General features: G+C 41.0%; 1 protein-coding gene across 22 annotated transcripts in view; it reads left to right on the top strand.

Annotated features, from left to right (window-relative positions):
- ryr2a (ryanodine receptor 2a (cardiac)) overlaps positions 1 to 24,957 on the top strand; it is a 170,352-nt gene that overhangs the window by 97,164 nt on the left and 48,231 nt on the right. For 8 of the 22 annotated variants that reach the window (XM_058406217.1, XM_058406214.1, XM_058406211.1 and 5 more), the window contains 30 exons: positions 1,454 to 1,537; positions 1,967 to 2,126; positions 3,685 to 3,832; positions 6,162 to 6,370; positions 7,066 to 7,240; positions 11,580 to 11,788; positions 12,063 to 12,406; positions 12,993 to 13,110; positions 13,556 to 13,716; positions 14,262 to 14,421; positions 14,749 to 14,835; positions 15,212 to 15,438; positions 15,695 to 16,535; positions 17,250 to 17,450; positions 17,569 to 17,674; positions 18,111 to 18,254; positions 18,390 to 18,663; positions 18,769 to 18,883; positions 19,199 to 19,331; positions 20,189 to 20,292; positions 20,736 to 20,871; positions 21,334 to 21,520; positions 21,790 to 21,898; positions 22,020 to 22,140; positions 22,376 to 22,545; positions 22,826 to 23,046; positions 23,209 to 23,299; positions 23,445 to 23,585; positions 24,509 to 24,672; positions 24,834 to 24,912. In XM_058406217.1, the coding sequence (XP_058262200.1) occupies positions 1,454 to 1,537; positions 1,967 to 2,126; positions 3,685 to 3,832; positions 6,162 to 6,370; positions 7,066 to 7,240; positions 11,580 to 11,788; positions 12,063 to 12,406; positions 12,993 to 13,110; positions 13,556 to 13,716; positions 14,262 to 14,421; positions 14,749 to 14,835; positions 15,212 to 15,438; positions 15,695 to 16,535; positions 17,250 to 17,450; positions 17,569 to 17,674; positions 18,111 to 18,254; positions 18,390 to 18,663; positions 18,769 to 18,883; positions 19,199 to 19,331; positions 20,189 to 20,292; positions 20,736 to 20,871; positions 21,334 to 21,520; positions 21,790 to 21,898; positions 22,020 to 22,140; positions 22,376 to 22,545; positions 22,826 to 23,046; positions 23,209 to 23,299; positions 23,445 to 23,585; positions 24,509 to 24,672; positions 24,834 to 24,912 (5,419 nt within the window). Of the gene's footprint in view, positions 1 to 1,453; positions 1,538 to 1,966; positions 2,127 to 3,684; positions 3,833 to 6,161; positions 6,371 to 7,065; positions 7,241 to 11,579; positions 11,789 to 12,062; positions 12,407 to 12,992; positions 13,111 to 13,555; positions 13,717 to 14,261; positions 14,422 to 14,748; positions 14,836 to 15,211; positions 15,439 to 15,694; positions 16,536 to 17,249; positions 17,451 to 17,568; positions 17,675 to 18,110; positions 18,255 to 18,389; positions 18,664 to 18,768; positions 18,884 to 19,198; positions 19,332 to 20,188; positions 20,293 to 20,735; positions 20,872 to 21,333; positions 21,521 to 21,786; positions 21,899 to 22,019; positions 22,141 to 22,375; positions 22,546 to 22,825; positions 23,047 to 23,208; positions 23,300 to 23,444; positions 23,586 to 24,508; positions 24,673 to 24,833; positions 24,913 to 24,957 lie in introns of all 22 variants that reach the window. The other 14 variants (XM_058406213.1, XM_058406203.1, XM_058406208.1 and 11 more) reach the window with 4 other exon arrangements.

Here is a 24,957-nt window from a genome sequence, read left to right as displayed (position 1 = left end):
ACCAAGGGTGAAAATTCCCTAACACATTCCCTAATACTAATACTAGTGTTAAGTGATACAAAGCCTGTTTGGAGTTTTATACACTTAACTACATGTGAGTGTGAAGAAATCTCTCGCTGTGATTCATGTCTGCATCGCTGCATGCAGTTCGGTAATCGCCCCACGCCATGTCGGAGAAATGAGGAATTCACTCTCTCCTTCCTTCCTTCCTACTTCATCCTCTCCTCAGCTCCATCTGGAGTTCATTACTCCTCCATTGAGGCAGCATTCTGTTTGTGAGTGTGTGTGTGTGAGTGAGTGTATACACAAATGTGTGAGAATTGCCTTTTTTTTGCGTGATTCGTTTCCCCATAGCAGTCTGATGCCTCTTGGCTCTGCTCTTAATTAAATGCTGTATGTGGTAATGAATGCCGATCCGTGCAGCGCTACGCTGGAGTGACACACTCCACTCTCAGACTCACTCTTCTCCATCACGCTGACTCCAATACACGCTAGCGGCCGTATGATTCAGATTATTACAGATATTCACAAAGGAGCAGAAACCTTTTGTTGTTTACCCATTACACAGTGCAAACTGTTGTAAAGCTAGTTGTCTCCATTATTCATTTATGTATTTATTGCATTATTTTTGTTAAAGTCTCCATAACATAACATTCTTATTATTAAACATACAATAGGAATTGAATATATAGTAGTCTTTAATGGTTTACATTTAAATTTTAGAAAAAAATTTTTTTTTTAATATTTTATTATATAAAATGTAAAAGAAAATATTTACATTATATATTTATAATACAAGAAAATATTTTTTTTAAAAAAGATAAATAAAATATAATAGATGTGTTTAAGTATAAATAATTTATGGGGAAACAAACATTCTACTAATTTGCACAAGTTGTTTCTGTTTAATTTGCTTGATATGAACTAATATGCACAACATCTGGAGTGGAAGTTTATTTTCTAAGGCATTTCTGTAATACGCGATATGTGTCAACATACAGGTTTGTCAATTTCCTACTGGTTGCATTTAAAAACATTTATTCTTAAATGCAATTTAATACTTTATCTAAAAGGTTTCATTTTTCTTATTAAAAAATACATTTTATTGAAAAAATATTATCACTGGAAAATAACAAATATTTTTAAAGCACTAAATGTTAACATCATATCACCTTCTTCTAGTCCTTTTGTTATAAATAATAAATAAAAAAAAAATATATATATAAAAAAAAGGATATCACAGTATCCACATAAAAATAATCATATCATAGCATCATTTGTCAAAATATCAATATTATTTTATCCTATCCCCCAGCTCTACAACACATGTACATACATTAATTTGGTTAGAACAATCAGGTGTACAGTTCCATATCAGTGGAGTTTTTGTCACTGTTGTGGAGCAGAAGCTAACTGGAACGCCGTGCTGCGTTCGTCTGCCTTGCTCCTGCAGGACTCTCCTGGCGTTGGGTTGCCATGTTGGAGTGGCGGATGAACGAGCCATGGAGAAAGTCAAACGTCTCAAGCTCTCAGCTAAGTGAGTGTCTTTTTATTTATTTCTCTGCTTATTCGAGGGACAAAATATCTTGTCTATATTATAAATTACAGCCAATACCTTTCCTTAAAGCCCCACACTGTAGAAGATTGACAGTTCTATGCAAATTGCCAAGCCATGTTTACTGTCAGAAATGTGCTTCTTCAGTTAGGTATTGGGGCTGTGAGGTTAATGTAGTTCACATTTAAGTCAAGGTGATAGTTTCGAGTATATGTATATGACCTGGATGGATTCATCCATTTTATTTTGCTTTAGGGGCATTAAATGTAAAGGGTATACAGTATAAATGCTGATGGTTGTAGATCATTAGATATACTTGATTAGAAGTTCAGACTCTTCTGCTTTAGTACTAGACCTTGCCAGATGTCTTATCTGTGACTGAAGAATGTGTGTGTGTGTGTTTTAATGAAGATATGAGCTGTCCAGTAGCTATAAACCTGCACCTATGGATCTGAGCCACATCAAACTCGCCTCTACACAGGAGGCCATGGTGGACAGACTGGCTGAGAACGCTCACAACGTGTGGGCCAGAGACCGCATTCGCCAAGGATGGACCTATGGCATACAGCAGGTGTGTGTGTGTGAGGGAAGGAGATTACCTGTTGTATGACAGACAGACTGAGAGATGATTACAGAGAGAAAGAGAGAGATAATCACAGAGAGACAGAGAGAGACGCAGAAACAGATTCCGATAACAGAGCTACCTGTCTGATTGAACAATTAGCATCACCTAGCGATTTTACTTAGTGCAGAGAAGTAGAAAGAGACAAAAGAGAGAAGCTGAGGAGTGATGATTCCGTGTCTGGGTGCCATTACTGTTGTCAAAGTTATTCATGGAAAGGCATTAAGGGTTCTGCACTGGAACGTTTCTAAAACGGTCCTGACACTCAGCATCATCTGACAGCACAGTCGTCTTCTGCCACTGAGACACACGACCAGGACGCTCTGACAAAACAGAGCGCACAGCTCATTGTAAGCCATACCTTAACACATTGAAACTTGACATTTAGATGCAAAATAATAATTTGACTCATAGTTCAATTGAAAAAAAAAAAAAGGTTAAGCTTACACCACAGTTGGAATAGAGTCAGTGCTTAAAGCAAGCAAGTATTCACCAGTGTGCAGTACCAACAGTTTACTGGGCTCTACTGAGTACCTTTATGCACATATGCACCTACTTTTTAATACACCGATCAGGCATAACATTATGAGCACTGAGAGGTGAAGTGAATAAGACTAGAGTATCTCCTCATCATGACACCTGTTAGTGGGTGGGATATTTTAGGCAGCAAGTGAACATTTCCTCAAAGTTGATGTGTTAGAAGCAGGAAAAATGGACAAACGTAAGGATTTGAACGAGTTTGACCAGGGCCAAATTGTGATGGCTAGACCACTGGATCAGAGCATCTCCAAAACTGCAGCTCTTGTGGGGTGTTCCCGGTCTGCAGTGGTCAGTATCTATCAAAAGTGGTCCAAGGAAGGAACAGTGGTGAACCGGCGGCAGGGTCATGGACGGCCAAGGCTCATTGATACACAGGGAGAAAAGGCTGGCCCGTGTGATCCGATCCAACAGACGAGCTACTGTTGCTCAAACTGCTGAAGAAGTTAATGCTGGTTCTGATAGAATGGTGTCAGAATACACAGTGCAGGACGGGTCAGGGGTATTTTGGCAGAAAAATGGGGAGCAGCACAATATTAGGCAGGTGGTAATGTTATGCCTGGTCGGTGTAGTTAATTGCTGTTGAGAGACTGTAGACTGTTCATTCAAAACCTGAGATTGGAATAAAGTTTAGAGTGACGTCTTTGGAAGTTAACACACCACAATAGACCAAGCTTTCGAAAGTCAAACAATATATATTTATGAAATTTATTTGAAAGCCAATTGTTTCTTTCTTTCTTTCTTGTAAAACATGACATTTGGCAGTAAAAACATAACAAAGAGTATATAAGGGACAAACAACAGCAACCCCTTATATCTTATATCGGCTTGATTATTTCTTTAATGTCAGCATTTATATCATCCTCCTGAGGGAACCTGATTGATCTGCATCCATACATCTGCATACAGAATACTGTCATATCAGATCGCCTTCCTCTTTTTCACTTATTATCTCTGACTCTTTCTGTAGGATGTGAAGAACAAGAGGAACCCCCGGCTGGTGCCTTATGCTCTTCTGGATGAGAGAACCAAGAAATCAAACAAGGACAGTTTGCGAGAGGCTGTGCGCACGTTACTTGGTTACGGATACAACCTGGAGGCTCCCGACCAAGACCACGGTATCCACCTTATTTTCAGTCAATTAAAAGTAGGCATTTCTTCTACAGAAAGACTTCTGATGTGAAATACTGCTTCATGTGAGTCTACAACTTCAGCAGTTAGAACCCTATAATATAGATCAAAAGAAACGCCCATTTTCCTGATGATGTCACAGTTATCTGTAGCTAGGAGACAATTTTTCTGTGCCCTTTTTTGTAGGAAATCATTAAAATACTCTCTCCGCCCTGTCAATCACAGCGACGCTAGCTGTGAGTGTGAGCTCATATATGTGGAAGAGGTGCAGATAGTGTTTTTCTCTGAGTGTCTTGGTGATGCAGCACAAGCAGCAGCACTTTGAAAGGAAGAAGCTGGCTGGTTTCACATTTCTCAGAGGAAGCACACATTACTTTTTTCCTCCTCTCTGGATGGTAGCTGTGATATGATAAGGGACGTCTGGGAACTGGTCGATGACCTACATTGATGGATAATTTATAATCTTTTTAATGATAGATCATTTATAATTCTATTTAACCCTTCAGTTTGGAATGACCTTTGAAAAGTCTTCTCTATCGGCTCTACTTATTTTCTTTGGATAATATTTTCAGGTGTGGAATGAATGATAACAGCACTCTGGTATCTTTTGTCATCATTGGATATAATCATGTTATTTCTAAATCCTTATAAAATTGGCAGTAGTCATTGTGCATTGGGACATTGTGCATTTTTGAGCAGGAGAAAACATTTTGATCACTTGCAGTCTGTAGGTTTTATTGGTTCATCAATCATCGATGTATACATTCAACAGCTGGCTGTATTCATCATTTTTCTTATGTGGGGTCTATTCTATTTGGTTTTGAGATAAATGACCAGCAAAGAAGAGGAGATTTATTACAAATTTATTTTTAAATCTATACATGCTCAATTGTAGAAATAAAAAAAAACCTGAACACTATATGCACAGGTTATATATAAAGTTGAAGGAAAAAGGTGACTAGACTATGCAGGTGGATTTGGTGTTGTGACTAAGCGGTAGCTGGGAGGAGGAAGGGATGTGCAACATGATCAAGGCTGTCAATCCCATCATTGTGTTTTTCCGGGAGCGCTCACGTGTCCCGAGGGAGTCTGGATTTTTCCTCACTCGTCTTTACCTTCTTTTGCTGCAGCTTTCCTTAGAAATCGATAACCACCTGAAATCTGACACATATATGTCTCTAGACACTTAGTATCCTCCCTGGCGATGGTCTTCTGTCCAATAATACAGCTGTTATCAGTATTTGTTTATTTTTTAAGGTTTTTGCCTCAAGTCTTATCTGTTTCTTCGTTGATTTGTTTATTTTTTTATCTAAATTTCAACAAGTTTAAGGGCTCTTTTCTGATTTTCTCTAACCATTCTCTCTATTCAGTCATGTCCATTTCCCACCAGCTAAATCACCGGGTCCCAACTCCTGCAAATGTTAGTGCTTTCTCTGGTCTACTGCACCCACGGCAGCTCTGTTAATTATCTGATTAGTTGAATCAGGTGTATTGGGAGCAGGGAAGCACTAAAGTGTACACAGATAACAGGCTCTCTAAGAGAGTCGGGAACATGTGTGCTAGATATAAATCTCCTTTGCTGTACAAAGGTTGCTGATCTGAGAGAGTGAGATCATATTCATATTCCCTTCAAGACACATGCAGCCAGACATTGCCAGTGATGCTGTCTTCGACTCTGGGACTACGGATGCTGTGGCATCTCTGTGATTTAGAACTTGCAAGGGCTAAACCTTAGATCCCTCAAATTTCATTCTGCTGCTGCTGGAAGATTCAGTTACTCTGGCAACTAGTGATGGCTTCATATTTGGGTCTTAAAAGAATGAAATAGCTAAAGTGTGTTAATTTCACTTATTCCAACATAAATAAAAGACCTGTGGGCATACAGATATAAGAAAATACTTAACAGTAACAGGATAGTGATGTGGCCTGACTTGAAGGATGTCACTACCTATTACTTTTTGTATAACAGCACACCTAGCAGTCTGATATTTCTCCATCGACAGTTCCTCCAGTTGGCACTGGAGACTCCTTCCTAAAATGTTTAAAAGAACATCTCTTCACTGAAAACGTATCAACAACTGCACAAAATTGACTGTATTCATGAGGAGCATCTGCCAGATAAAAGCTGTGTGTGTTACCAGAGAAGAGATAATCTGTTAGAAGGAGTTTGCACTAAAGCAAATCATAAAGTGCATGAATGAACATTCATCAGTGCTATGGTATTATGTTAAATAACTGACAGTAATATTTTCAGCTTTGTCAGACCAACATTAGACCTCACTGTAAGTTTCCCGTTCGCCTGTCTGACTTCTCCAGCAGCTCGAGCGGACATCAACAACATATCTGCCGAGCGATTCCGGATCTTCCGGGCTGAAAAGACGTACTGTGTGAATACCGGGAAGTGGTACTTTGAGCTGGAGGTGGTGACGGCAGGCGAGATGAGGGTGGGCTGGGCTCGTCCGGGCTGCCTGCCAGACCAGGAGCTGGGCTCCGATGACCAGGCCTTCGTGTTTGATGGATTTAAGGTAGGGAAAGAGAGAAACCAAGCGAAATAATTCACACTCTCTTCACATTCTCTTTAGTGCATGCTTTGGCTTGATGGATTATACTCAGATGGATTATACTCTGATTTGTGCTATGAATAATTGGTTTTTAATAAAGAGGTAATGAAGTTAAAAACATCTCTCACTAAACCTAATGTTTTCTAGCCCATGTCCATAGTTTGTATAAAAATAATTTCGATATTGGTACTGAGGTTTTAAATATCCTGTTAGCCCACTTGTCTCTGGCCATGTTCCGAAGCTTTATTTGATGGCAAAGTGTGAAGCTCATGATGGCTGTGAACTGAGCGTGTATGAGAGAACACGGGGGCTGTTATTTCCCCCAGCTGCCTCTCCATTTCAGCCAGAGTGACTCAGAGCTCATAGGCCCAGGTGCAAAGAGAGAGCAAGAGAGAAATAGAAAGGACTATGGAGGGAGACAAAAAAAAGATAGCAAATTTAACAGCCTAGGAGAGCCCTCACCACCATCATCATCAGAATCAGTGAGAGCTCTAAAGGTGGAGAGACCAGGTAGGTGTGTGAGAGCACCAGATAAGGAGGGAAGAGAATGTATGTTGCTGTGCCTTCTCAAAATAAATCTATAATGTATATTCACCCACGTTGATGCATTTTACTACGGTAAGAGCTCTTAGTCTAAACTGTGTGTGTATTAACTCCAGGCCCAGAGGTGGCACCAGGGGAACGAGCACTTTGGGCGTTCATGGCTCCCGGGAGATGTTGTAGGCTGCATGGTGGATTTAAACGAGCACACCATGATGTTCACGCTGAACGGAGAGGTGCTGCTGGACGACTCGGGATCTGAACTCGCATTCAAAGACTTTGAAGTCTGGGAAGGTTAGTAGCGATTTTACGCTTTTCCTGGTGAGACTAAGGCATGGAGTTGGAGGCCCGTGTGTGTGTGTTTGTGTGTGTGTGTGTGTGCGTGCAGCAAACCAAATCAGTAGCATAAGTGGTTATGGATAATGCAAGAGAAAAGTCTTGTGTGAGTAGGTGTGAAGTTATGGGGCAGTGGTTAACGTTTGAACTAATGGTCAGTGCTGCCTCAGAGCTACTGGTGGACACCTAAACACAGCTGTCAACTGCTCAGGTCTATTCTTATATTATATTCAATGTTAATTCTAATTAAATTGGTTTGTGACTTCATGTGTCACCTCATGCTGATGGCAGAAAAGTGGTGATTGAGTTATTTTGTGGGTAGGGAAGATGGTAGTGGTGCTGATCCTATATGAAATATTGCTGCTATGCTTACAGTTTCTAATACACACAACTTCACTCTCTGCCTAGCATTCACAGCTCACTGTCAGCGACTAAGGATGTATACATTATTAGTCCCTGTTAATTAGACACAGGTGGTAGCTAATCATTCATTTCCTGTTCATACTCTGAGTTCTCATCCCCGTGCTCCATCACTCCACCGCTGCAACAGAGTAGTTCACCAGAGTTTCTTTCATGTTAATGTAGCGTGGCTAATAGGGATCTAACGATACATTATGACAAGATGCATCACAATACAAAAATGTGTCTTGTATAAATGTGTGATTCACCTCGTGGTGCTCTATCAATTAACCATCTAATACAGCTGTACAATTTGCACATATAGTTAAAATATTCTGTATAGAGAGAGCATGCTAGTCACACATTCTCATGTGGAGAGCCTGCACCATTACCGGGACTCATAACAGTTCAATAGCATTCAGGCAGTCACTTTAGCCGACTCTGGAGCTCTATTTCTGGTTAAAATGGCGCTTCAGGCATGCTATGCAGCTCACCAGGTTTCAATCGATCCTTTTCTGCGGGTCTGAGACTTTAATATTTATGAAATTTAAACATTTATTGATTTATTTTTAAGATATTGTGAACGTGTTACATTTTGTTTATATTATATATTGTTTTAACTTTATACAGACAAAACTGCGTATTGTTTTGTATCGTATTAGATTTAGAATAAGACAGGAGTCTTGACAATTTTAGTATTTTTTTAATTCAAATTTTGTTCAAAATATTCTGAGAATTGAATTGAATTAAATTGTGAAGCCGGCATCATAAATCAAATCGATTCGTTACAGATTCGTTTATCATTAAACTTGTAGATGCTAATGTTGGGTAAACTGTGTAAGCTTTAACATTGTTGATGAGGCTTGTCTGTGATAAAGTTTCATTTGCCCATACTATGCTTTTACAGTGAATTGTAAGTCTTTAAGTAAGAATAAATAATAAATCATAGAAATGGTGCTAACTGTGTAAATGTAAACATGTAGCTTTTATTCTCTCCTATTCAAAACCTGCCATTTTGACATCATCTTCCTGTATCTAAGCATTAGTTTAGCTTTTCTATCTCTTTAATCTAACACTTTAGTTTTGTATGCTAAGCTTGTTTTGCCTCTGGTTTTTGCCAAGTCGTTGTTTGTCTATGTACCATGTGACTGCCGATATCTAAATCTCCTCAGTATGTTAAGTTTCTTAGCATTCTCCCAGATTTGTGATTTTAGATGCTCATCTATTATACTGTGCCACTGGATTTTCGATCCCGTGGCTGAAAATACCACCCACTCATTTTATAAATATATGTCTATGACTAATTAGGCTCAAATACCGTGTGCTGTATTTAGCTCTTTCTATTTAAACCGAGACCGGACGATTGTTTTGGAGATAGAGAGCAGTTCCGACTGACCTGATCTAACTATCCTATAAATGTATCCTTTGTAGCTGAGCCTGCTAAATATTACAAGAAATGCTCTTAATGACAATTTATGAAATATAATGCTATAATAAACGATGGTGAATCCGAAACATTTACTGTGCCAAGCTATGTCAGGCAGACATTTGATAGATTGTCATTATATGTGGAGATACAGTCAACTTTAGATTTATTTACAGCCTCTGTGTTGATTCGGGGATGTGGAAGCGTGGCCAAGTTTTAACCTACTGGCAGAGGCAGCTAGGTTTTTTCTGCTAAATTACATTTTCCTTTTAGCAATATTCATGATGCCATTAATCATCACCAGACAAGCTGATTCCGCAATACAAAGAGCAAAACAACGTACTCACACTCCAGGGGTGCACAAAAGATCGATTTATATTGATCAGGGCAGAGACACGCTGCATGATGATCCATTAATGGTTAATATAGTCACCACTGATGTTATTTCACAGGTACTGAAGAAATAGAATTAGCTTTTTTTTGTTTATTTGTATATTGATGCTGTATTGCATCCTAAGCAAATCTCAGCACACAAGGAAATGTGTTCTATCCTGTACGATGTCTTTATTATCTACATCAGCTATAACTCAGTCACAGTAATTGTGTTGTGTGTGTGTGTGTGTGTGTGTGAGCGAGAGAGAGAGAGAGAGAGAACACTTCCTTTAAGAAATCCTTTACATTCGTTGCACGCCTGCAAAAAAAAAGAGCGTATTGCCACCTATTGGTTGCTATGATACAACGAACACTGCAGTCAAAACGAGGCATTAATATCATCCATATCACTGCACAGTTAGCAGAAGATAGACTTCCATCTCAAACCCATAGCACCATGGTGATGAACTCATTTGAATCTGACTGCCACAATTTAGACATGATATGGACCTGAACCTGGAATGAAAATACCACCCAAACATTAGATATGGCTGACTGTGACCCAGATTCTCAAATGCAGTGAAAACTTTCCGTATCTTTCCATATTTACATGTTCCACCATCATAACTGGTCATTATATAGCTAAATTAAACAGCATTAGACCTGAATTCATGTGATCTTAGTCTTCTTTATGAAAATGAGTTTGTACTGTTTGTTATGCAGTTGGGAATATTTTATGAGATAGCATCATATTAAAATTTATAAGTGTATACTGATCCAAAAATTAAGGGAACATTTAACCATTAAGCAAGGATGTTAAACTTCAGGGATATCAGTCTGTCCAGTTAGGAGGTATAAGTGATTGTGAATCAGTTTAATCTGCTTCAGTGCAAATGAAAGTGACCACAGGTGCACTGGAGAGGCAACAGCAGGACAACCTACAAAAAGGGAACGGTCTTGCATGTGGTGGACACGGGTAATTGCTCTCTCCTTATCCTTCCTGACTGTTTTGTCTCTAGTTTTGTGTGTTATTAGGGTCCTTGTCACTACCTGTAATATGAGGGAGTACCAGCAACCCAATCAGCTTTCACAGGCAGTCCAGCGCCGCCAGGATGGCACATCCAAAGTGCCATCACAAGGCAGCTTGGTGTGTCTCACAACAGTTTCAAAAGCATGGAGGAGTTACATGAGGAGAGCTGGACAGGGCTGTACAAAGACAAGAACTCAGCAGCAGGACCGGTATCTGCTCCATTGTGTGAGATGGAACAAGAGGGGCACTGCCACAGCCCTACAAAATAACCTTATGTAGGCTACTTTGTGCATGTTTGGCTCCTTGATGGTGGCATTAAGGCTTGCTCAAGAGGTACCTTTGCTCCTAGCCCAGCTCAATGCAGCTTGATTGGCATTTGCAAGAGAACACCAGAATTAGCAGGTCCGCCACTGGCACCCCATTTTTTTTCACGTATGGCTGCAGGTTCACACAGGTTCACATTTAACACATGTGAAAGAGTCTGGAGATGCCGTGGGGAATGTTGAGCTGCCTGCAATATCATCCAGTATGACCATCCTCTGGGGAGGAATATCCTTGAAGGGTAGCACAGACCTCCACATTCTAGCCAGCGGTACCCATACTGCTTTAAGGGACCCGGATGAAGACCTAGGAGCCATTGTCAGACTTTACGCTGGTGCAGTGGGCCCTGGGCTGTGTGTAGTGTGTAGCCTGGTGATGGGTTGATGATTTTCCATTGATCATTGTCACATTATTTTATTCTCAGTGAGTTCCACAATGCATTATAGTAAAGATTTTCATCATGAACATTTTATTTATTGAGATTGAAAGTGGGATTTAAGCATTTTCCTAATTTTTTTGAGCAGCCTCTATCTATCTATCTATCTATCTATCTATCTATCTATCTATCTATCTATCTATCTATCTATCTATCTATCTATCTATCTATCTATCTGTCTATCTGTCTGTCTGTCTGTCTGTCTGTCTGTCTGTCTGTCTGTATGTCTATCTATCTGAGAGAGAGGGTTAACAAAGACAGAGCCTGCCCTGTGTTGTAACACACATTTTTTGTGCTATGTGCTGTGAGACAGGTTTTATCCCGGTGTGCAGTCTGGGTGTGAGTCAGGTGGGCCGGATGAACTTTGGGAAAGACGTGAGCACACTGAAGTTCTTCACCATCTGCGGCCTGCAGGAGGGCTACGAGCCCTTCGCCGTCAACATGAACCGAGACGTCACCATGTGGCTCAGCAAGAGGCTGCCTCAGTTCATCACTGTACCACAGGGCTACGAGCACATTGAGGTCTGCACACACACTGGATTTTACACTCAGCTTGTCAAGTACCTCTGTTATTACTACTCTCAATTCAAATCATTTATTTTTTTTAGAACTTTAGTTTCATTTCAGTAAAATTGTATAATCTGTTTTAAATATGATTTAATTAGTTTAAACTGATTATCTGATATACATCATACATTTCCTGTAAACAGGCTGGATTTATTCCTAAGTTACACCATTTTCTAGGGTGTCCATATAGTGTATGTTTAGTGGTGTGTATGTCTGCTGTCTCCAAAAGGTCACGAGAATTGATGGCACAGCAGAGAGTCCACCTTGTCTAAAGGTCACACAGAGGTCATTCGGGTCCCAGAACAGTAACACAGACATTGTGTTTTACCGGTTGAGTATGCCCATCGAGTGCGCTGAGGGATTCACAAAACCCGCTGGCGGGACTTTACCAGCTAACGGCAGCTTCTTCTCTCCGAAGAAAGATCTGGAAGATTTTGAGACCGTGTCCGACTTTGAGGTGCTGATGAAGAGTTCTCACGGCCACATGAGCTCAAACGGCCCGGATAAAGACAGGGACGAGTTTAACAACCACAAGGACTACAACCAGGAGAAACCATCCAAACTGAAACAGAGGTATGTGTGTGTGCGTGTGTGTGTGTTGTGGATAGATGGATTCCAAAGATGCAGTAGAAAGAATACAGAAAAAACACAAGGCAGGCCTTTTTCCTCTAATAAAATGATGATTCAGGAATATTATGTCCATTATTAACTGATATCCCTGAAAGTCCCACCCCCCTCCCCCGTCTTACATGAAATAATCTTTTGGCCAGTGGTCACGGCTCGGATATGTTCCAACCTCAAATAGCTGCAATGAGGCGGCACCCTCACTTTCTGTAAATGGAGATCGTTAATGTGAATTAAAATCTATCAATGTATGTTCAAGGTTTAGAGTCACTTATTTATCAGTTAATTATAGTTATTAGGGATGTCACCAAAAAATTCTTAAGTGCCTAAAATGGCACTTTCAGACTTTGTAAGTGAAGAGGCCAGCCACCATTAAACATAAAAAGGCACATATATATTCACAAATGTCTGTCCATGATATAGTACCTGTCGTAATGATCATATTTAATGAATTAATATGGTTACAAAACCAAGTAGGTGGCTACATTAAATAAAATATAGTTATAAGACAAATGTGTGTGTGTGTGGAGTGCAGGTTCATGTTGAAAAAGTCTAAACCGGATTTCAGCTCAAGTAACTCTTCGGCTCGTCTGTCTGAGGAGGTGATGGCTGACGAGAGAGACGATTACGAGTTCCTCATGCAGACATGCACGGTGAGAAGGAACAATTTACCAGCACCTTTACTATTCACGTGTCAGCTTCAATTCAAGGCTTTTTATATCTGGATTTAGTGGATAACTGGATTTACTTATCCATGCCGTTCGTCCTATTCAGGAGATCACGTTAAAGTAACAGGATAATAATAATACCAGACATGAGGAAAAACAGATTGTGTTTAAATGCATATTAATAATGTTGCTGTATTATTGCTAGATTAAAGTAGTCACCTAAACAGCCTACTATATTTTAAAACTCCTTTTATTTCCATATAATGAACTGACTCCCAACACTTTCCCTTAAATTTAAAATTGATGTTGATGTTTAATTCATTTTATTTCATCACCTTTCTTTAATTTTTGATCCAAAGCCAAAGTAATAAACATATTGTATGATTTTATAAATGCAGACAGTTACAGTTTTTTTTCCTCCGTGCTTCAGTACTACTACTCGGTGCGGATCTTTCCAGGCCAGGAGCCGTCCAGTGTGTGGGTAGGCTGGGTGACCTCTGACTTCCACCAGTACGACCCGGCCTTTCATCTCGACAAGGTCCGGACGGTCACCGTGACCCTCGGGGACGAGAAGGGAAAAGTGCACGAGAGGTCAGTGAAGCTAGGTCTGTTAGCTTGTTTAGTCAATAATCCAGGGAAGAGGTCTGGGTAGAAAACTGAAATTACATTCAGAAATGGTGCTCATTTTTATGAGTTGCTCGTAAGCTAATAAGCTCCACCTTTGGTCTTTTTGATTTTATAGTATACAGTTGTAGAAGGGAAATGAATTGAGTCAGGTTTCTTTTAAGGTTTCTTCCTCATGTCATCTCAGGGAGCTTCTTCTTGCCACTCTCACCCCGACTAGCTATTTAGAGATCAATTTATTCATTTAAAATTTAGATTTGTCATTTATATCCTTCTGTAAAACTGCTTTTTTGCAATGTCCATTGTTAAAAATGCTATACAAATAAAATAAGACTGAATTTTCTGTTTTTCCAGAAGGTTTCTAGTAAGATTTTTTCTGATGTTTCTTTTCTCATTGCGAGATTGTTCCATTTCTGTAACTGGTGTTGCTCTGTCCCTCTCTCAATCTCTCTTTTTTTGTCTATTGCTGTGTGTGTTTGTGTGTGTGTCTGTGTGTGTGTGTGTGCACGCAGCATTAAGCGCAGTAACTGCTACATGGTGTGGGCCGGTGAGAGTAATAACCCTGGGCAGGGCCGTAACAATAATGGCCTAGAGATTGGCTGCATGGTGGACACTGCCAGTGGCCTGCTCACTTTCACAGCCAATGGCAAAGAGCTCAGCACTTACTACCAGGTACAAAAATTCGGATTGGTGGATCATTCTCAGCACAGCACTGACACACGTGATGGTTAGTGTGGTGTTGAAATAAATGTCTCATGGGCTACAGTGGAAAAAAGTAAGCCTGTATGGTACAGTAGATGTATGTGATGTGAAGTGGTCACTGAGTGTATAAGTGAAGGAGCGTGGGAGTCTGTGATATAATGCATATCTTGGTGTATTATTCAGGTATATTCTGTTCGGATACTGCAATAAACTGTTTTGTAACTACGCACTTACATGGGTGAGAAAAGTAAGACCTATAGAGTTCAGGTCAAAATGATAATGAGAGTGTTTGTCTAGGTGGAGCCGAGTACCAAACTGTTCCCTGCAGTGTTTGCTCAGGCCACCAGTCCCAATGTCTTCCAGTTCGAACTGGGACGAATCAAGGTGAGAATGCACACACTGCCCGTGTACAGATGCTTACAAACATCCACATACAGACAAAATACACATAGACATAGTAACTGCACTTTAAATGGGTTTATATCAAGTGTTTAAAGTCAAACAGGAGAAATGTTTTTGTCTGAGGTTTACTGAAAGTACAAGGTTATTATTACTAGAAAAACAATGAAGTAAACGTATCACCTGAAATATCCTCCTTGATGATGTGGATTTGGACACTGAATGATTCACTGAAATATGACGTTAAAGACAATAAAAAAGTAATTCATGTTAAACACCAGTCATACAGTTTGATGTTAGGGAACTGGAGGTATTTATTTGTGTGTGTTTGTATGTGTGGTTGCTTCATTGGGTGTTTCAGAATGTGATGCCGTTATCAGCCGGGCTGTTTAAGAGCGAGCGGAAGAATGCAGTGTCTCAGTGTCCACCCCGCATGCATGTCCAGTTCCTCACGCCTGTGCTCTGGAGCCGAGTGCCCAATCAGTTCCTCAGGTCAGAGGTCTCCAGGGTGAATGAGAGGCACGGCTGGATGGTGCAGTGCACAGAACCTCTGCAGTTCATGGCCCTGCATATACCTGAGGAGAACAGGTAACAGACACACACACACACACACACACATTCCAGTGGCACATACTTCCTGTCGGTGTCTTCCATAGGCTTTATTTGCCATTGTTTAAAGATCGTTTAAAGATATATTCTGTTGAGACACATCAGTATCCTCTGCACTGAATGATATATTTAGCTATTTAAATGTATAGAACATATAATTTTCGTTGCATTTTATAAAGTTGCACTGGTTTGGCTCATTCCTCTTGTGTGTGTGTTTGCATGTTTGCTTATGCAGGTCGGTGGATATCCTGGAACTGACAGAACAGAGGGAGCTGCTGCAGTTTCACTACCACACTCTGCGTCTGTACTCAGCCATGTGCGCTCTCGGGAACCACCGTGTGGCAGCTGCACTCTGCAGCCACGTGGACGAGTCTCAGCTGTTATCAGCCATTCAGAACAAAAGTATGGCGGGCCTGCTGCGCACCGGCTACTACGAGTTGCTGATCGACATCCATCTGAGCAGCTATGCCACGGCCCGGCTCATGATGAACAACGAGTACATTGTGCCCATGACTGACGAGACCAAGAGCATCACACTCTTTCCTGACGAGCAGAAGAAGCGCCACGGCCTGCCGGGAATCGGCCTGAGCACCTCACTGAGACCACGCATGCACTTCTCCTCTCCAAATTTCATCAGTGCTGTCGCCACAGGCAACGGCAGCGGAGGGAGTGACCGTTTCCAATACAGCCCAGAGTTCCCACTGGAGACACTGAAGAGCCGTACGATGGAGATGCTCACGGAGGCGGTTCAGGAGGGCAGCCTGCATGTGCGAGACCCTGTAGGGGGAAGCACAGAGTTTCTTTTCGTGCCTCTCATCAAGCTCTTTTATACACTGCTTATCATGGGCATCTTCCACAATGGAGACCTGAGGGCCATCCTGCAGCTCATCGAGCCCAGCGTATTCTCACAGGACTCTGGGGAACAGGGGCGGGCTGTCAGTCCAGACAGAGAGACTGATTATGGAGAGAGGAGGACTGAAGGAGGACTGGGAGGAGAAGAGGAAGAGAGTGGAAAGAGGAAAGTGCCCAAGGAAGGCCTGCTCCAGATGAAGCTGCCTGAACCTGTCAAACTTCAGGTGAGAAATTTGCAACACAGCAGAGCTTTAGATACACTCCTGTGCAACTATGTACAAATTATTGATTGTATGTTATGCACATTGTAAATTTAATGGAAATTCAGTTATGTTGTCCTCCATCAGTAGCACCACTGCAGCCATGAATGCCTGTCAGTTATTTTCCTTATCAACCTCCATCTATTTATTTGATTGTTGCCTAGCTATTCTTTGAATGAGAGCGGTTTGTAGTTTCTTAATGTACTCATGAACTAGTGCCATGTGTGCCAGTGCGGGCAATTTCCTTCCCACATCAAAATATTGTATTTATCCTGCGGCATTGCTGGCTCTGTGGTTTTGTCAGATAATCAACATTCAGCATTAAGCTGCTTTGTCCTTCTGGCTTGCACTGTATTGCTGGCAGTAGCTTGTTGTTGTGGGAGGTCATTTTGCCCTTACCTTATTTAAAAAATAAAACAGTCATTCATCTCAGTAAACATCTTTAGGGTCATTGTAGTGTTATTGTGATGCTTTTGAAAATCTGTGCACTTCAATAGAACTAAAATGTTTTAAATATTGTAAATGTGTGATTTTGGTTTTGGCCAAACCTGTTTATTTTTATCTGCTCAGCTCAGTTGTATATCATTTTGGATAAAATAGTCTGTCAAATGAGTAAATATAATTATTTAGTTTTAATTTAAATGCCTTGTTTATTTGCCCTGTTTTTCTGTTGATCAGATGTGCCACCTGCTGCAGTATCTGTGTGACTGTCAGGTCCGGCACCGGATCGAGGCGGTAGTGGCCTTCTCCGATGACTTTGTAGCTAACCTGCAGGACAACCAGCGCTTCCGCTATAACGAGGTCATGCAGGCGCTCAACATGTCTGCTGCCCTCACTGCTCGCAAAACCAAAGAGTTCCGCTCGCCGCCTCAGGAACAGGTCTGTCTAAAGTCATTATTCTGGATATTTTTAATGCGACAGCCTCTGTTATGTGCACTTGGAGAGTGTCTGACTGTGTGTGTGTGTATGTGTGTGTATGTATGTATTCTTTTCTCAGATTAACATGCTGCTCAGCTTTAAGGATGAGAAGCAGGAATGTCCCTGTCCAGAGGACATCCGGGAGCAGCTGCTACAGTTCCATGAGGATCTCATGACACACTGTGGTACAAACACACACACTCATACTCATTAAACTCACTCTGCTTATGGATTTCTTTTGGAGAAGGTTCTTTCTTCCATATAAACTTGGATTAAGCCACACTAAAGACATATATCTTATTAACGAGCTCAGAGATTTTATTGCTTTATTAGTGATGGCTGTAATAGGGTTAGAAATCAATAATGATATCCCTATTTCGATCATTTGGCTACAGCTGCATGCACCTCAGGCAGAAATAAAAGTTAACATTCATTATTCATTCATAAATACATTCAAACTTCAGACGTATATGTACAAAATAATATGTGAAGACTTCTGACTTTAATGTTAACAACCTTTAGAAATCACTGCCACTGCATTTTTATTGCTACATTTCTGTAACACTGTGATGTTAAATTGGTTTTAATGTCATATTAATAATGTTGCGTGTGCTGGTGCAGGTATAGAGATCGATGACGATAAGCTGGGGGAAGGAGACAGCGATTTCACGATCAGAGGACGTCTCATGTCCCTGGTGGAAAAGGTGTCGTACTTGAAGAAGAAAATGGCCGACATGCCAAAGAAAAAAAAAGCCAAGAAGCCCAGTAAGTACTCGCATTTTCTTGTGTTTTCCTCATTTTCTCAGATGATCTATGACTTGCTGCTTTATCTGGGCGATAATCACCTAAAGATTTTATTACTAAATTGGAATAAATGGGTGGTCTCTTTGCACTGTCTAGGCACTCTGCAGCAGCTGATCTCAGAGACGATGGTGCGCTGGGCTCAGGAGTCTGTAATAGAGGACCCTGAGCTAGTCAGGGCCATGTTTGTGCTGCTACACAGACAATATGATGGAATCGGAGGGCAGGTGCGTGCTCTGCCAAAAACATACACCATCAACGCTGTCTCTGTGGAGGACACCATCAACCTGTTAGACTCACTTGGACAGATCCGGTCACTGCTCAGCGTCCGCATGGGTCGCGAGGAAGAAAAACTCATGATCCGCGGCCTCAGGTGAACACAACGTACAGGCACAAACACACACATGCACACACCGTCACTACTTCATGTATCAAAAATGTATTAGCATCAGTGATGGCTCATTTCCCTCCTCTACAGCGACATCATGAACAATAAGGTGTTCTATCAACACCCGAACCTGATGAGAGCTCTGGGCATGCATGAAACGGTCATGGAGGTCATGGTTAATGTGCTGGGTGGCGGAGAGTCCAAGGTAATCATCACCCTGCCTAACAAGCATAGCATAGAATGATAAGGGCTACTATTTAGAAAAGCAGTAGATATTTATTTTGGATCATCCAGATGACAAGAGAATACAGCAGTTATTCTCCTTAGCTTACAATGGGAATAGTTAAAGCTGTAATATTCATATATAGCTGTTATATTTCTTAATAATATCTTATCCATAACCACTTGAATGAAGAACAGATGATCCTTATTTACTTGTAATATTGTCATGATATAGCTGTACTTTTGTTAATGTACTTGACTTCAGTTTGATCTGCATTGTTGGTCCTTTGGTTTCCAGGAAATCACATTTCCTAAGATGGTGGCCAACTGCTGCCGCTTTCTGTGTTACTTCTGCCGGATCAGCCGTCAGAACCAGAAGGCCATGTTTGATCACCTGAGCTACCTGCTGGAGAACAGCAGCGTGGGTCTCGGTAACAACAAACACTATCTTCTTTTAAAGACGTAATGTTTTACTAAATGGCTGAAAAATAAAGCTGGACTCTTCTAAAATGTCTTCTAATATCAGCTAATATTAATGTACACTGAGGTATAGCACCATTTAATGGGTAAACCCCTTGCTACTTCAGTCTTTAGCTTTATTCGCCAGCTCAAATACATTTTTCTCCCTGGGCCTACCTCTCCTTGTTTGGCTCGCCTTTGCTGTTGCACTCAGGAAAGCTTTTGTTATTCTTACAATCCACTCCACTGCTTTTTAATCGTGGCATTTGTCTTTTTCCTCAGTCTAGTTATGTGTGCTCATCTGAGCAAGCCGAGCATGGGAATAGACTGTGCACAGTTATAAATGATGATGGTTAAAGGCTACTGCACAAAATTAGTTTCTCTAGCAGAGTGTATCATTACAGTACATGCATATAAAAAGAAGAAAAAAGAGAGTGCGTGGTTAGCAGAGAGGGGATTACATTTGTTCTGTTTGTGGAATCAAGTGCTGGTGTGTGCAATCTGCTGGCCCAGCACAGCTCACTATTTAAACAGAAATAAGTAGTGTGACTAAGGGTTCTTCACTAACCTGTGAAGCACCACTCTTCAGTGATTATCTCTGGACCGAAGCTGTTTAAAAGGACCTCTCTACATTCTTTGTAGTCTACAAAGATTTTTGTGATCTCAGACTCCATAGAATCCCACTTCAATCCATCCTGATCATGAATGTCCAGGCCACTGAAGCTGACCTGCTTTGCTTGTCACTGTGTACATAACTAAGTGTTTGTGATTGGGTATATCTGTATGTAAATATATATTGTACAGTAAAGCTCATGCGTATCCTCTGCAGCATCTCCATCAATGCGTGGCTCCACACCGCTGGACGTAGCTGCTGCTTCTGTGATGGACAATAACGAGCTGGCGCTGGCCCTCAGAGAGCCGGACCTGGAAAAGGTCAGGAAACAAACACACTTTGTTTTCTCTTTTTCTCCTTCCTTACTTCTTGCTGAGTTCCTAATCATTTTATTTAGTTGGTATCTACCTAAAGTAAAGTAAAGCTGCAGTGTTGGGGATGTGGTAGCTAAGTGGTTAAGGTTTTGGACTACTGATCGTTGTGAGTTCCACTAAGCCGCTACGGCTGGGCCCTTGAGCAAGGCCCTTAACTCTCAATTACTCAGTTGTATAAAATGAGTTAAATTGTAAGTCGCTCTGGATAAGGGCATCTGCCAAATGCCAGAAATGTAAATGCTTACCAGAAAACGTAAATAACTATGACTTAATTGTTGATTTACCTTCATGTACATAAAATATATGTAACTGTTATATTATATATTAATAGAATTACATACACAGTGTTGCTTTCTTTATTTTTCTGTATTGTGTGTGTGCGTATACAGGTGGTGCAGTATCTAGCAGGCTGCGGGCTGCAGAGCTGTGTGATGTTGGTCTCTAAGGGTTATCCTGATATTGGCTGGAACCCTGTGGAGGGAGAACGATATCTCGACTTCCTCCGCTTTGCTGTGTTCTGTAACGGTGAGAGTCACATTAATGAAGAAGTCCAGTAGATATATTCAATATATGTAAACCACGCTGGTGCATGCTTGTATGACAGTTCAAATTAGATTACTGTAAGATGTACTGCCCTGCTGCCTTTTTAAGCTTCAGCAACTTCAGAATGCAGCAAGCCATGGCCTCTACCAAGGAAAGAAAATCTGATTAATGTGAACTCTGTCATGTTCATGTTACAGTGGATGCCTTTTAAGTTTAGTGCTGACTAAAAAGTCCTGCTAATAGCATTTATATTTCAAAATGATTTAGCTCTGGCATATCTTCCTGACCTCCTGAAGTAGTCTGTCCCATCATGAGCATTTCATTCAGTCAATCAAGACCTGCTGTTTATTATAAAGATCACTCACAGCTCAGCCAGTATGAAGTATTTGTCTCACAGGTCCTTTAATCTATATGTTAATATAATAATTCTCTCTCTCTCTGTAGGTGAGAGTGTGGAAGAGAACGCTAACGTGGTGGTGCGGCTTCTGATTCGCCGGCCAGAGTGTTTTGGCCCCGCCCTGCGTGGTGAAGGTGGGAACGGTTTGCTGGCAGCGATGGAGGAGGCTATTAAAATATCTGAAGACCCAGGCAGAGATGGACCCTCACCTACATCAGAGGACAGCAAGACACTGTATGAGCTCTCTCTCTCTCTCTCGCTCTCTCTCTCTCTCTTTCTCTCTCTCTCTCTCTCTCTCTCTCTCACTCTCTCTCCCTCTCTCACTTACACACATACACACACACACACATCCTGACACAGAGGCAGATGCTTCAACATCATTTCAGCATCACTTGAGATAAAAGATCATGTGGGTCTTTTAGAAATCCTGACCCATGTGAATGCAATTTGTGGTTTATAAATTGTTCATTACCAAGCTGTGTGTGTGTGCTTGATTACAGTAGTGATATGATGGACGATGAGGAGGATGACACTATACACATGGGTAATGCCATCATGACCTTCTATGCCGCTCTGATAGATCTGTTGGGCCGCTGTGCTCCAGAGATGCACGTGAGTGTCAAGCACACATACATATAGAATAAAAAAGCTAGTCATTAACTAAACAGTATTTTAATGAGTTTTGTTGGTTTAAGATTCTGTAATGTTCTGTAATGAATCTCCTCTTGTGCAGCTGATCTATGCTGGTAAAGGAGAGGCAATTCGGATCCGGGCCATCCTTCGCTCTCTCATTCCCATTGAGGACCTGGAGGGAGTGATCAGCCTTCCATTTCACATGCCCACACTCGCTAAAGGTAGATCTCTCTCTCTCTCTCTCTCTCTCTCTCTCTCTCTCTCACACACACACACACACATACAGAAACAGACACACACACAGAGCCCATAAGTAATATACACTTAAGTTAAAGGTGGTTATCATTAACGTGAACATAGTTTGATGTAATAATACACACTCACAACATGCACTAACACACATGTACGTGCATTGGCCAAATAAAGCATCCAAACTTTTTGTCCCATTTTTCACAGACGGCTCTGTGTTGGAGCCAGACATGTCGGCTGGATTTTGTCCAGACCACAAAGCCGCCATGGTTCTTTTTCTGGACCGTGTTTATGGAATCGAGGACCAGAACTTCCTACTCCATCTGCTGGAGGTCGGCTTCCTGCCTGATCTGAGAGCTGCTGCCTCACTGGATACAGTGAGTCACATGACCATGCAATAATGTATTTTGAGGCACTTGAAAGATTAGTTAGCATGATTTATTACATATTTGGTCCTCCAACATAATAAGTGTAATTCAAATAAATACAAATGAGTGCAAAGAGATGATGTGTGCATTACCCGATTCAGAAATCTCAGTAATATCATCTTACACATTATTAGATTTTCTTTGCTACTACACTTGCTTGTTCACATATTATACCCTTTTGCCATTGTGCTCATTTTACCCTGATGCACTTTTTCTGTCTGCCTTTCAGGCTGCCTTGAGTGCCACAGACATGGCGCTGGCTCTAAACCGTTACCTGTGTACCGCTGTTCTACCCTTGCTGACAAAATGTGCACCTCTATTTGCGGGCACAGAGCCGTTTGCCTCACTGATCGACTCACTCCTCCACACGGTGTACCGCCTGTCAAAGGGCTGCTGCCTCACCAAAGCCCAGAGAGACGCAATCGAAGAGTGCCTGCTCGCTGTGTGTGGGTGCGTGTGTGTATGTGTGTGTGTGTTTGTTTTGATTTGTTTAACTCCAACATGCCAGTACTTATTAAGTATCCTGAGTGGTAACAAGTCACTTTGCTCTAAATATATTTATTTATATAAGAGGAGGTGTTTAGTGTATAATGTATATTTGTATGTCTTTAGGAAACTGAGGCCTTCTATGATGCAGCATCTGCTGAGACGTTTGGTGTTTGATGTTCCTCTGCTGAATGAACACACCAAAATGCCTCTAAAGGTGAGATCATCCAAGCTTCATTAGGCTGTAGTCAAAATCCAAATAGCAGTTCATAGCAGTAATATTAGTCATGGGTGACAAGTAGGTCATTGTTTGACCTCGGCTGAACTGTTAGCTAAGCTTGTTGCTTGAATCTGTTTCCCAGCTTTTGACCAATCACTACGAGCGATGCTGGAAGTACTACTGTCTGTCAGGGGGATGGGGAAGCTTTGGTGCAGCATCAGATGAGGAGCTCCATCTCACACGAAAACTCTTCTGGGGAATCTTTGATGCTTTGGCCAGAAAGGTATCTGACACCCGGGCAAATTGGACCTCATATCTGCCTAGCTGAACATTTTGAGCATTTATACAAGGCCATAGTAAGCAAAGGAGAAAAGATCATCAGTCATGCATGCTGCAGTAAATTATCTCAAATGCACAATATTTTATAGCGTATATTCCAGCTGCCTCTAATAGTGCTAGTCATTTATAATGCAAGCTAAAGTAATTATGACCATACGCAGCATCTCCTCAGATCAATGAGATATGAGCATTTATAAAATGTATCCCAAACTGCACTTTAATTAATGAGGCATGAGGAGAGATACACAACTTTTTAAGGGAATTTCACAAATATTCACATAAAATATGCTGAGATGCGATTATTCAGTATGTAATGCTAATTAACACTACCACTGTGTAATGAGAGACACTTGGCTACATACAATAGGATGTTCAACTCTCATCAAACTACCAGAGGAAAAAATTGTCCTTCTACCTGGTGTGTAGAATTTTTGTTTATACTGTGCATTTGTTTTTGTGTATGTATTTTTGGTGATGTACGTAGCCATTTATTAGATGTTACTGACAGAAAAGACAATATTTTGTGTATGTTTTCTGAGATATATATGATATATATCTGTACAGTTTGGAGGTATCAATAGTATATAGGTAACAGAATGTAGTTTAACTGGCTAGCCAGATAAGGATGAGTTCCCAGTCAATCAAGGTTTCTTCCTTTTGTTATCAGAGGGAGTTTTTCCTCGCCACCATTGTCTCTGGCTTGCTCATAAGTCATGGATCATCATGGATTAATTCATAAAAAATGGATTTCTGTTATAGAGAACCATGCTTTAAAACTGCCAATAAACAAAATTTAATTGAATAGAATTGCTATATAGCGTATGCTCCTTTGGATAAACAATGTTCACGCACTGTGTGTATCTGCAGAAGTATGATGCTGAGCTGTTTAAGCTAGCTCTGCCCTGTCTGAGTGCTGTGGCTGGCGCTCTGCCTCCAGACTACATGGAGTCCAACTATGTGGCGATGATGGAGAAACAATCGTCCATGGATGCAGAGGGCAACTTTAATCCTCAGCCTGTTGACACCAGCAAGTTAGTGACACTTTTTTATGCACTTCTGATTCGGTGTAGATGCTTTGAGAATAAAAATTCATGCACTAGGAACTCTAGCTTTCCTATTCTATAAAAAAAAACCTAGTTATGACACAAGCAATTCTATTTTGGTCAAACAAAACATTATTCTGTTTCCTCAGTGTGAATGTCCCCGAGAAGCTGGATCACTTTATCAATAAGTATGCTGAGCACTCGCATGAGAAATGGTCCATGGAGAAGGTAATGAGGCATAGGGTTTTTACACCATCTGCTATGCGAGCTCAA

This window comes from Hemibagrus wyckioides, linkage group LG13 (assembly GCF_019097595.1).
Source record: "Hemibagrus wyckioides isolate EC202008001 linkage group LG13, SWU_Hwy_1.0, whole genome shotgun sequence".
Classification (NCBI taxonomy): Eukaryota; Metazoa; Chordata; class Actinopteri; order Siluriformes; family Bagridae; genus Hemibagrus; species Hemibagrus wyckioides.
The sequence above is the reverse complement of the archived record's forward strand: the minus strand, read 5'-3'. Positions and strand labels throughout refer to the sequence as shown.